Below are 13,149 nucleotides of genomic sequence, written 5' to 3' on the forward strand. Positions count from 1 at the left end.
ATGTTGCCTGGTCTAATGAGTCTCGATTTCCTTTGAGACATTCAGATGGTAGAGTCAGAATTTAGTGAGAACATGGATCCATCATGCCTTGTTACCACTGTGCAGGCTGCTGCTGGTGGTGTAATGATATGGGGGATGTTTTTTTGGCATACTTTAGGCCCCATAGTGCCAATTGGGCATCGTTTAAATGCCATGGCCTACCTGAGCATCGTTTCTGATCGTGTCCATCCCTTTATGGCTACCATGTACCCATCCTCTGATTGCTACTTCCAGCAGGATAATGCACCATGTCACAAAGCTTGAATCATTTCAAATTGGTTTCTTGCATGACAATGATTTCACTGTACTAAAGTGGCCCCCACAGTCACCAGATCTCAAACCAATAGAGCATCTTTGGGATGTGGTGGAACGGGAGCTTCGGGCCCTGGATGTGCATCCCACAAATCTCCATCATCTGCAAGATGCTATCCTATCAATATGGGCCAACATTTCTAAAGAATGCGTTCAGCACCTTGTTAAATCAATGCCACATAGAATTAAGGCAGTTCTGAAGGCGAAAGGGGGTCAAACACAGTATGGTGTTCCTAATAATCCTTTTGGTGAGTGTACATAAGAATTCTTTGGAAGTAATGCAGCCTTAGAATTTAACCAAAAATAGGTATTTTATAGTTATGCTATAAGTAGCTTTCAAATTGGGAACTAGACAGTTTGCTAGGTTTTGGAACAGAGCCATAGAAAGTTGAGTTAGATTTACACACATGCATATACAGTATCATTACTTAACACAGTCTATAAGATACTTCATAACATTACAAGTGCCCCCATACAAACCTAAATGAATGTTTTTCTCTTCACAGCAAGCAAATGGAAAGTGGGGCAAGACAGTGTTTGAATACAGGACCCAGAAAACAGCAAGATTACCTATTGTGGATATTGCACCTGTGGACATTGGAGATTCAGACCAGGAGTTTGGTATTGATATCGGACCTGTGTGCTTCTTGTAAATCAAAGAGTAGAGATGCATTGAAGAGAATCCTGAGACTCTTAAAGCGACTGCTGACGAGATCAGCCTTGTACATACAGAGCATTGGACTTTTCTGGCCATTTAGCTAGATATTTATTGTGCCTTCCAAGCATTTCAAGAAAACAACCGCACCACAAGGTTTTTATAGAATGGTCCCCCGAAAAAAGAAATTCAATTCAACTGAATTTTTATACTACAAGACTTTCCATCAACTGCTGTTTTAAATTGACATGGCCATTCCAAGCAATAGAGTAATGACACTACACACTGTACCAACTCTATTTCCAGTTAAAATGATCTGGATTTGCCTGTTTTCATTAAAGTATGTTTTTTTTTCCTCGTATTATTATTTTTAGAACTAAAATGGTGCTATAGAGGAAGTTTACATTCAGTTGAGAATTTTTGACTCCTATAACTGCTCTCTTGAACATTCACCTTGTAATTACTTTTAAACCGAATTTACAATTAAAGATGAAAACATTTATTCATTACTGCAAGCTACCTCGTTTCTGTAAACTGGTGAAATTTGACAACAGACTTGCTGTACGTGAATTGATAAGGATCTGTACGACTGGTTGTATTTCTCTATCAAAAGGTACAAAGCAGTGTAAGGAAACGCAAATAAAATCAAATGCATCTGAGACTGCTTTGTTAAAAGGTGCATAATCATTTCTCTTTCCCAAAAAAAAACAAAACAAAACAAAACAAGTATCCAAGTATACCACAAGTGCAATGCAGGAGTTATATTTTTTCTCAAGTGACCGAAAAGTAGCCCTTGCATCAGTTTTAAAGGCTTTTGTAAAGGTAAATGGCACAATGTAGTAAAATGCTGGAACAGTTAAATAAATTAGAGCAGTATTGACAATTTTTATGATGTCATATTTTCTAAAGCATGCAGGTATACCCATCATTCTTGCACTTTTTCTTCTTTTATTATTATTTTATTCTATTTTAGAAGTCTTTTAAGCCATTTGGAATGGCTTCGAAGCTAATCTCATGTATTTGCTTTGCAAATTAAACATATGCTCAGTAGCATTTTCCATTTTATTGAATCAAAAATGTTCTTCCTCTTTTTTTCAAAATGCTTGTTTCTTTACTCACCTTTTACGCATGAAAATATATTTTTTATGAATAAAAATGTAAGATACTGCTTTGCTTCATTATATCGAAGTTGTAAGAGTTATTTGTGCAATTATGTTAAAATTTGTCTGAATGTTTTTATTTCGATTATTATTTTTATTTTTGCTTTGAGCAAATAAGAAATGGCAGGGATAATACTTGTTTATTTTTTATTTTTTCCTAAGTGTAAAAGTCATTTAAGTATAGTTCAGACCAGAACGATAAATGTCTAGGATCACGGAGACTGCTTTGTTAATTAAAAAACATGGCTATTTAAAGGTGCAATAGCTAATCTCGAAAATGCTAAATTAAGCCTGATATAGCATTGAATGAAGATCGGAACGAATGGAATGATTGAATGAACATTTAATTTTCCACAAACAATCTATATTTAAAACATTTAGACGTGATAGCATAGTGATTGCTATCAGGATATGGGGAGAATATCAACCAGCAAAACAAATGTTTCTATAGAGAATTACCTATTGCACCTTTAATTAACAGGATGTGTGCTTTATGAATCCAGTGTGAATGTTATTATGCCTTGTATATGTTCTTCAGATAGACTTTCTACAGGTTTCTACAACAATTGCACTGTTTGAAATATCTTTGTGTAGGACGACTATGAAAGGAAAAACTCTTGTTGAACATTCGAAGGATGGGAAAGAGCAGCGATTCGAGAAGAATGTGGTACTCTTCAGAAAGACACTGATGAACAGCACACAACACAATACATAATTGATCCAAATTACATTTTAAATTTTAAAAAAGAAATCATGAATTATAATGGGGCGGAAAAGCACATTTTAAGCTTTTATGCTAATTTTTAGAGAGTATATTTAAAACACACACAAAAGTGTGTACTGCAAATGAATGATGTTCAAGTATATGATTATTTTACTGTAATATTACAATTTCTTTACATTGTATTTTCGGATTTCTATACAATATCTTCCACTTGAAATAAATTACTTAAACACTATAGCACGTGAGTGACAATTTGTTGAGCCACAAAAAAAATAAAATAAAAAAAATACATATTTGTTTATATTAAATGCAGGCAAAGTTTAAAAAAGACATGTTACAAAACAACTTACACAGAGAATATGTACCGTTTTCTTTTAATGACTACAACAGCAAAGGCTAAAATAATACATATAAACTGAATGAACAATAACACATAAACAGAGCTCTTTCAAAGTGCTTCCTTGTGCAAGAGTATACTAAAATATGTAATATAAAACTAAACTGCAATACACGCACATGTTAATGCGGAAATAGCCCAGTCTTACAATTTATGGCACTGCTGTTCAGTTAAAAAAATACTGTATTTAAATGGATCCACTGCTAAACAAAAACAATATCATAATTTTACATGTAATCTGATAAAAAAGGAAGCGTGGTTATGATGCAAGTTAAAACATTAATTGTTAAAAAGAAAGTTGCAAAATAAAGGGAGCACTCTATAATGATAAAGTTTTATGGATTTTATGAATTGTAATATGCCATAGAGATATAAAAACAGCGGTTTGTATAGAGCTTCAAGAACTTTGACACAGACTGTGCAATTGGACATACTTTCTACATCCTTCATTGCCTGTACAAGCAAGGGGTGTTAAAACTACATTACTTACTAGTTGTTGTTTTTTTTAGTTCTTACAAAAATAGTGATCTACTGCTTCTGATTACTCAATATACGTTTTGTAAACCAAATTCAAAAGGCAAATACATAAAAAACCGTAAGATAAGACATTGACATCTTGACTGTAATTCCCGAGTTTGGCACTTTAATACAAATGGTTTAACATGAAAGTGACAAAACTTCTTCTTGGCATCAGCAACGACCTTCTAGTGGATCAAGGGAAAAGACAGTGCCCTCTACTGTTAGTCCCATTTTGAACCCCTCCTGGAGAGGAAAAACAACAGGAAAACCAAGGTCTTTAGTATTACATCTAAACGACCCAAAACCTTCTAAAACACCCACATTATACAAAAACATTTACAAAAGTTAAAATACTTTAAGCAGGGCATAGGGAAGATGAAAACGACACAAGGATTAATGTTTGGGTGTAAATAATCTATCGTGCGTCATTTACAGGGATAGTTCAAATAATAATAATAATAATAATAATAAATTGTCATCATTTACTCTCATGTTGCTCCAAACCTGTGTGATTTTCCTCATCCCAAGGAACACAAAAGGAGACGTTTAGCAGAATATTGACACTGCTTTTTTCATACAATGTAAGTGAATGGTGACTAGGGGCCATCAAGCTTCATTTCATTTGGCTGATTTGAATGTGTGCATATTTATGTTTGGAAATGACATTACACATATTGCCATCACAAAGAACTGATTCAACAATTTGGTTTGTACCTCACACAAATCTACTATGGCTTTAGAAGACTTGGTATATTGGACTCAAGTTTATGTAAACCAGTCACCATTTATTTTCAAAGCATGGAAAAGATAAGTGTGGACATGAAGGAAATGAGGGTGAAATGGACAGAATTATTTTTTTTTTTAATATACCATCCATTTAAAAAGGTTATGCATGCCAAATTAGATCTCAGTTTTAAGCCATCTGGGGCAAAAAATAAAATAAAAAATCAAACTGTCACAAAATACAAACCATCTTTGCCGCTGCAAGCAGAAAGAAAGCAAAAAGATGGGAAATTGAAGTTGTTAGTTGAGCAAAACTACCAAATGATATAAATGTTTAATGTAACTGCTCTGTATGCAAGATTTCCTGCATGTTAGTCTATTTTAATAGGGTTCAAAGCATACTTATCAAAAAAGCAAACTTAGCACTTCTCTCGAAAGTTTTGCATCCACATACAGCACAGCACTCCGCGCTTCCCCGGGCGCTGAAGCAAACAGCTGCCCACTGCTCCGAGTGTGTGTGTGTGTGTGTGTGCTACTCACTGCTCCAAATATGTGCGCTCTAAATTGGATGGGTTAAATGCAGAGGATAAATTCCGATTATGGCCTACAATACTTGGCCTTCGCATCATTTCACTCACTCCCAAGTCAAATCCAAAATGAACATAAAATAAAACTTTATGAAATCATCCAATTGGTCCCTTCTGAATGAAGAATGTCTTCACAGCTGCAGAAATGCCTGCCATCAGCTCCATTAGCTGCTCATTCACACTGGTCCATTTGCTAATAATTCACAGACATGCGGTCACCTGCATCTCATCCAGCTTAGATTGGATGTCGGGAGGAAAGTCAGCTGCCCCGCAGGTGAATGGATCAAATGGCTCTGCACCAAATATGTCTCTCCCTAAAGAAGAAGAAGAAGAGGGTCTCTTTTTTCCTTCATTTTACATGCCACTAAAACTAACATCTACAATATATGACAGTAAAAAGACTGCCTACGCAACCAGACCTTATGGTTGAATGAATCAATATTTAACTTTTCAGAGAGGAAAGACTTACTCATCTCTGTAGGCCTTGCTGGGGGTGGAGGGGCCGAGCCATTACTTGCTGGTAATGGAGCCAATGGGGACATTGCAGAAAATGGAACCATGTCAAATATGTCAGTGGGGTTCTTCGGGGACATGCTGTTTCCCTGCAAATATGAATAATGAGTAGATGAATATTCTGAAGAACACCTAATTTGAAAACCCTTTTCATCTGTTAAAACATAAGAATTATGTGCTACATATAAAGTGGTGCAGGTATGACGTCAGAATTTTGGATTTATGTATAAAATAAACCCTGTGGTAAGCATAACTTGATACTTTGACATTTTGTTCTACACCGTACATTGCACACACTCACTTATCTGCAGCTTTAAGCAAATACTTTATTTTTACACAAAAATGAAACCTAAAGGAACCAGGTTGACAACATACCTGTTCTATTCTATTAAAGAGTATGTATAACGTTAAAGTCACCATGAAATCAGAATAAAGCCTACTCAATCAATCAAAAAAAAAAAAAAATATATATATATATATATATACTGAAAATACGCTTTGAAGCTTTCCTGAAGCTAAAAATGTCTCTAATTTCTTCATCTTTTTCATGATCCAATCAATTCCCAAATTATGAATTCGAGCCCCACCTTTTTTTTTGCTTTGATAAATAGAATGACCTACTTCAACTTACAGAAGTAAAATGGGTCTTGGACAAAATTCATGACCACTTAAGGGTAGTTCAGACTGATCCAACAAAAACTAACTGGAATCTAGTGTTGGTCTTTGTTGAGGCTAGGGGAGCGCGGGGCACAACCTAACGCGGGGTTAAAGGGTTAGTTCACCCAAAAATGAAAATTAAGTCATTAAATACTCACCCCCATGCTGTACCAACCCCGTAAGACCTTCGTTCATCTTCGGAACACAAATAAAGATATTTTTGATTGAATCTGAGAGCTGGATCAGTCCTACATAGAATGCCTAAGGGACTGGCTCTTGAAGGCCCATAAAGTCATTAAAGAAAAGGTTTAAATATTCCATGTGCCTACAGCGGCTCAATTATAAGTTTATCAAGCCATGAGACTACTTTTTGTGCGAAAAAAACATAAATAACGACTTTATTTGACTATTCTATTACTTCCTTATGGGCGCATGCGCGAGAACTGAGACGAGGACGTTCTCCTTCGACTATTTTTTGTTACCGGCTGCTCACCGCGCTTAGGAGTATTACCGCCACCTACCGTATAAGATGATGATCCATATATAAGGCGCTCCGGATTATAAGGAACACTGTCGTTTTTTTGAGAAGATTAAAGGCTTTTAAGTGCACCTTATAGTGCGGAAAATACGCTAATTGAAAAGCGTATGTACAGCGTGCATCTTCCTCTGCTTGTAAACAGAAAGTTTTGCGCTTCCAGCTATATCAGCACATCATCTTATACGGTAGGTGGCAGTAATACTCCTAAGCGGTGAGCAGCCGGCAACAAAAAGTAGTGGATGGAGAACGTCCTCGTCTCAGTTCTCGCGCATGCGCCCATAAGGAAGTAATAGAATAGTCGAATAAAGTCGTTATTTATGTTTTTTTTCGCACAAAAAGTAGTCTCGTCGCTTGATAAACTTATAATTGAGCCGCTGTAGGCACATGGACTATTTAAACCTTTTCTTTAATGACTTAATGGGCCGTCAAGAGCCAGTCCCTTAGGCATTCTATGTAGGACTGATCCAGCTCTCAGATTCAATCAAAAATATCTTTATTTGTGTTCCGAATATGAACGAAGGTCTTACGGGGTTGGAACAGCATGGGGGTGAGTAATTAATGACTTAATTTTCATTTTTGGGTGAACTAACCCTTTAAATGTAACACGGACCTTTTGCATAGTTCGTCAGGATCAAGCAGGCTATGTTTACGATATTTTTCTCTTGCTGCCAGAAGATGGTCTCCCGCGAATTTGCGGAAAATTTTGATTATATTTCGTGAAGATACTTGACAAAGAGTGTTTTGACAGTGTTTTGTAAATTTTTTCATCATAGATTTTTTTCGGTTTCTGAGTTGGGTGTATACGTTTCCAAATCTAACTTTTTATTGCCTTAATCACTGTCTTGTTGGCTCAAACATAGCACCGTTTTGAAACTTGTCAGCAATTTCTAGCGACGATTAGCTAGGATTAAAATATGTAATACACAGCGGGGTTCGTTGTAACACAGTGGTACAAACAAGCCGCTAATTGTACAATGATAATCAAATGAAAACGGAGCCTCACAACTTTTCAGGTTTGAGTATACATTTAACTTTGTTGGACTTCCACAAACAATGTTGGAATTTAAAATGTTTAAAATGTATTAAAAAAATTAATGAAATGAATGATAACTTGTTTATTTATTAAAATATGGCCTGTTTTTAATGCAATCAACCCTTAAAAATATTATTTTAAGCTCATTTGTATGATTATTACTGTTATTAATAATAATAATAATAATAATAATTGTACATGCGGCTACCACACACAAATCTAATTTAATTGCAATTACAATATTTTATAATTTTATTTATTATTATTTATTGCAAAACTGTACAGCCCTTTTCTATGTCTCTATCCATGATATTAATCCACAATAGAAGGATGATTGGATGAGGGATGGATGTATGGATATCTGTCTATACAGATGCACAAACAATATCAATCTAAACAAATAAAATTGTACTGAATTACGTAAGTGTGTTACACACAAGTGTTACAACTAACCCCTCTGACTAACCACATATGGGGTAAGTTGTAACATTTGCACTTCAGTCATTTTCAGTGCAACTGTACGAAAATGGTAGGTCCTAGAAAAAAACTTTAAGTGTTAATTTGTAGCAGAGATGTGTATGTTGCTTGTGTAAAAAAAATATTAATCTAACCTAATTATTTTTTAATTAACTGAGCCAAAACCAAAATGCGTTAGGTTGTGCCCCGCTCTCCCCTATATAACAAGCCTTCAAAATCTGAGGGTAAAACTTGCAAGCTGTGATAGAAAAAAAAAGAAGAAACAACACTGAAAGCAACAACCAAGACCACAAATAGAGAAAGCGTAAACGGAAAGTGCTTAACAGGAGGGCGAGGAACACTGGCTCCACTGGGAGGTTTTGAAAGAGCTGGTTTAACAGGTGGAGGAGTCAGAAGACCAGCAGAAAGGTTAGAGTCAGGCGAGCTCATTGGCGTTAGTGTAACAGAAGAGATTTCGAGACAAGAGAACGATGTCACGTTGTGACACCAGAAGAGAGATGAGGGTCTTTGAAGCATGTAGGTCTCATTAGAAGAGTTAATGTGGAGAAGCTGTGGAAAGATCACAACTAGTCAGTGCTGGTGTTCTAGTTTTCCTGCTGTTTTTTCTTTAAAAAAGAAAAGCTCATGACTTTAGAAAATATCTTTAGGCATAGCTGATGTCTATATGCAGCTAATTAACAGAATGATGAAAGCAATTAGGTGCACTCTACTGATGAAGCCCAAGCAGTGCTTACAGGAGGAACTTGAGCAATCATCAGCTGTTCCTCTAAGACTTGCAACTGCTTCTTCAACTCAGAATTTTCAGCTTCGAGATCTTGAATCTATAAAGACAGATATCAATTTGTCATACATAGGCATATTTGAGTCATTGAGAAACTACAGTTATAGCGTTCTCTATAATGATATATCATGCTCACTCTTTTCTGTAGGCCACCAATCTGTTTCCTTGTCTCTACGTCTTTTCCCCCAGACTCCAGAAACTTCTTGTATGCCAAGTCAAATGCTTGGCCGATGGTCAGTGTTATCTCTTCTGCCTGGAATCGACAGATACATTGCAGATGATTTGCATTATCAGTTTATTTGTCTTTTGAGACGCACTAAAGTATTTAGTATTAAATTAGTATTTAAATTAGTATTTAGTAATTAAAAGTTACTATAGTTATATAGTATATCTATAATATAGCTATAAATATGAAAGAGTGATAGAATCATTTCATTAAAAAGAATTTGGACTATTATTATATGGCATTATCTGTTTTCTTACACATTTTTCACTGTCAAACACATAGCAGAGATGTTTGTTCGACTCTGAATCTTTACAAATGAATGTGAATATCCTTTTGTCCGTCTTATCATCTGCACAGAAGGATATCCTGTGCAACTGACAGTTGTACTGTACTTCCTGTGAAAAAGAAAACAGGATTAGACAAAATATAAGGCCTTTACATAGATATGGGCATTCAGTGAAACCAAAAGTATAAAGACTCACTAATAAAATATTTTAATGTCCTATGGTGATTGTTTTGGCAAATGTATAAAGTGAGTTGACCTGAGGTTCACATGGATGTTCTTGCAGAGTAACCACAGGTGTAGTGGTATAATATTAACTATGAACATTATCCACTAACATTTAACAACCAGAAATGGTCCAAATACTTTTTATAGGGCCATTATAGTCTCTCAATTGGCTCTACTTAAACAACACGGCTCATGTGTTTGTTAGGCGATGCACATACCTTTGATTTAAGATCTAATATTTTCACTCCGTAGATGGATATCTGTAATTCGACTTTTGGGATCTTCTGTCCCTCTGACTTCTTAATATGCCTCTGAAACTTTGAATAGAGAAAGATAGACCACAATCACATTAAGAGATATCAATTATATATAATAGTTATTATAATTATAATAAAAATAATTTTATTCTTCTTTTTATTATTATTATTTAAATGTGCATTTCAATATCATTTCTCATATCATTTCTCAAAACCCCTTACAAACAATAATGTAAGATTAAAGATTAAAAGATTAAAATATTAAGAAATTTCCCCCAAAAAATTAAAACTCGTCGTTCCAAACCTAAATCTTTTTGATCAAATCTGAGAGGTAATGGTAATCAACTGCCATTTTGACGCTTGAAAAAGTTCATAAAGAGATCGTAAAACTAATCCATATGAATAGAGTGGTTCAGCCCAAATTTTCTAAAGAAACTCAATCACTTTATAAAATGAACAGATGTAGGTTTTAATTTTACGGAAGCATATTGCACTCACTTGAGGAAATAGAATGTACTGTTTTTCTGAATTAACGAGTTACTTATCACAGAATTATCTCAGAATAATTTTTGATGGAAAAAAATGCTTTACTCTGTTTTTATGAATTAATGAGTTACTCCTAATTTTTTAGATAATCAAGTCATTCATTTTTTCCATGAAAAGTTCTCGTAATTCTGAGATAATTAACTCGTTAATTCAGAAAAACAGCGCAAAAACTTTTTTCCATGAAAAAATGATCTGGTAATTCTGAGATAATTAACTCATTAATTCAGAAAAACAGAGCAAAAACTTTTTTTCAATAAAAAATGATCTCGTAATTCAGAGATAATTAACTCGTTAATTTAGAAAAACAGAGCAAAAACTTTTTTCCATGAAAAATGATCTCGTAATTCTGAGATAATTAACTTGTTAATTCAGAAAAACAAAGCAAAAACTTTTTTCCATGAAAATGATCTCGTAATTCTGAATTAATAAACTCGTTAATTCAGAAAAACAGAGTTTTTCTTCTTCAAGTGAATGCAATACGCTTCCATATAATTTCGATGAATCGTGCAGCCCTAATTCATATGGATTAGTTTTACGATTTTATGAACTTTTTGAACCATCAAAGTGGTAGCTGTCAATGGAGAGTCTTCATTGATTTCATCAAAAAGAACTTGATTTGCGTTCTGAAAGTCTTGCGGGTTTGGAACGACATGAGGGTGAGTAATTGATGAGGTTTTTGGTGAACTAACCCTTAAGGGAGGAGTGTTTATAAAATAGAGTTATCTATGCATCATTAAACAGCTGTGATTCACCACGTAAGGTCTGTAACAGCTGGAGGGTGATGAAATTACATCCTCTCGAGAGTAATACTACTTCCTGTTTCCAGATGAAAACAAGGGCACCTATTGTGTGCAGCCAATGTGAACTTACCTTGAGCTTTCTGACGGCATCTTTCACGATTTCTGTACCTTTGGGTTGATCAACTTCTGTATTTCCCAGAAACTACGGGAGAAAAATGAAAATCATATGATTTTCAATGAAACAACAAGCTATATATGGAGATTATTTAAGACTTTTTTGTTATTATTATTGAACACATGGCAAAACACACCAGTACTTTCGTTTATTGTGAGGACATTCTCAGTTATGGGTTCAATTATAATGTTAATATAATCATTCATAAACCAACATGAACAACACTACATTCAGGTTCCAACAGATGGAGCTATTAACCTTTTACCCAGTCCTTGTGGTCAAGATGCTGTGCTAGCTGATTTAACAAACATACCCTAATGGTTAACACCTTGCAATTACTTCTTTAGTCTAATGGCTACTCTATTAAAATGAATAAATGAACAGTATTTTGACAGTAACCACAAAGATTTACAGACTATACTTATGTGATTTTCTTGTCTGATCTATTTTCACTTATAACATTAACTTCACTCACATTAACATTTCTTTTTTTTCAGAATCTTTAAAAGTTCCCTCCACCTCTCTAAACACTAATTTCTGTGATTCAGTCATTACTGCTGGTCAGCCTCTTTCTAAAAATGCATTGAAAGTAATGGATTTATGATTAGTCCCACTCATTACACAGACAAGTGAAATCTGAAATACTATATTCTTCTGGTGGACAAGAACTGCACTATCTTCCAAACTGGAGTTAAACAAATCAGACCCCGTAAACGCATCTGCAGCACGTAGTTATGATGGATGTCGTCCACACTCAAGGGCAAGGGAGCACGGTGGAACAGAAGAGGCAGGAGTGATAGATACACAACATTACACTGGGTGGAGAGTCTCTTGTTTCTGACGACTGTTCCCTGCTGGTCCGAATATGTTCTTTTTTTGCCAAAGACATCCAGCCTTTGCTCATCTATCACCTCCTACACTGGCAGAATACCATTTTTTCCTCCTTTAATTCACTTTCTTTGTCTATTCTCTTCTCCTCTCCAAAGGCAGACAACACTGCATAAACTTCAGCAGCTCTGAGAATCAAAATCCTTTTATTTTCGGGAAGACTTCAGTAAGACATCTTAGAGTCACTGCTCAGAGCAGACAGCTTCTAAACAGAAGATGAGTCTTTGGTGAAACGGAGCGTAAAACAGCACTGACAGTGAATACGAGATGTTCTTTCCCACAAGAAGTTTGATGAATAACAAAAGAGATTGATCCTTCCATTTAGGCTGTCTCTCTTTAGACTCTTGGATATTTATTGTATTTTTGAAGTACAAATCCTGTATTTATATCGACAAGCATGAAAACATGAAATCAAAACTGACCACATTTTCTTTCTTCATACATACAAGTATTTCTGGTTTCATTCTGCATGCTGTTTCAAATAAGGCCAAGCTATTTATTGTCATAGTTCATAGTACAAGAGTTTTTGTACTAAGGCTGTTACATTTTTATTAGGGCTGTGCAAAAATTAATTGCGATTAATCGCATCCAAAATAAAAGTCTGTTACATAATATATTTGTGTGTGCTGTATATAATTATTTTGTATATATAAATACCTATGCATGCATGCATGTATATATTTAAGAATTA

General features: G+C 34.9%; 2 protein-coding genes across 7 annotated transcripts in view; one reads left to right on the plus strand and one right to left on the minus strand.

The window, feature by feature from the left end:
• col5a2a (collagen, type V, alpha 2a) overlaps positions 1–1,732 on the plus strand; it is a 65,571-nt gene extending 63,839 nt beyond the window's left edge. Inside the window, exon 54 of the mRNA XM_039647144.2 lies at positions 858–1,732. Within this exon, the coding sequence (XP_039503078.2) occupies positions 858–1,004 (147 nt within the window). The 3' untranslated portion in view covers positions 1,005–1,732. The remainder of the gene's footprint in view (positions 1–857) is intronic.
• A 1,516-nt stretch (positions 1,733–3,248) lies between these two features.
• The window catches only part of gulp1a (GULP PTB domain containing engulfment adaptor 1a), a 103,658-nt gene continuing 93,757 nt past the window's right edge, over positions 3,249–13,149 (minus strand). For 5 of the 6 annotated variants that reach the window (XM_039647145.2, XM_039647146.2, XM_089133047.1 and 2 more), the window contains exons 4-12: positions 11,526–11,597; positions 10,071–10,169; positions 9,599–9,736; positions 9,252–9,368; positions 9,069–9,155; positions 8,659–8,883; positions 5,586–5,718; positions 5,336–5,430; positions 3,249–4,049 (exon numbers count right to left, since the gene is read on the minus strand). In XM_039647145.2, the coding sequence (XP_039503079.2) occupies positions 3,978–4,049; positions 5,336–5,430; positions 5,586–5,718; positions 8,659–8,883; positions 9,069–9,155; positions 9,252–9,368; positions 9,599–9,736; positions 10,071–10,169; positions 11,526–11,597 (1,038 nt within the window). In that variant the 3' untranslated portion in view covers positions 3,249–3,977. The remainder of the gene's footprint in view (positions 4,050–5,335; positions 5,431–5,585; positions 5,719–8,658; positions 8,884–9,068; positions 9,156–9,251; positions 9,369–9,598; positions 9,737–10,070; positions 10,170–11,525; positions 11,598–13,149) is intronic. The other variant, XM_089133048.1, reaches the window with a different exon arrangement.

Source organism: Pimephales promelas, chromosome 7, assembly GCF_988280905.1.
Source record: "Pimephales promelas chromosome 7, fPimPro1.hap1.1, whole genome shotgun sequence".
NCBI classification, from domain to species: Eukaryota; Metazoa; Chordata; class Actinopteri; order Cypriniformes; family Leuciscidae; genus Pimephales; species Pimephales promelas.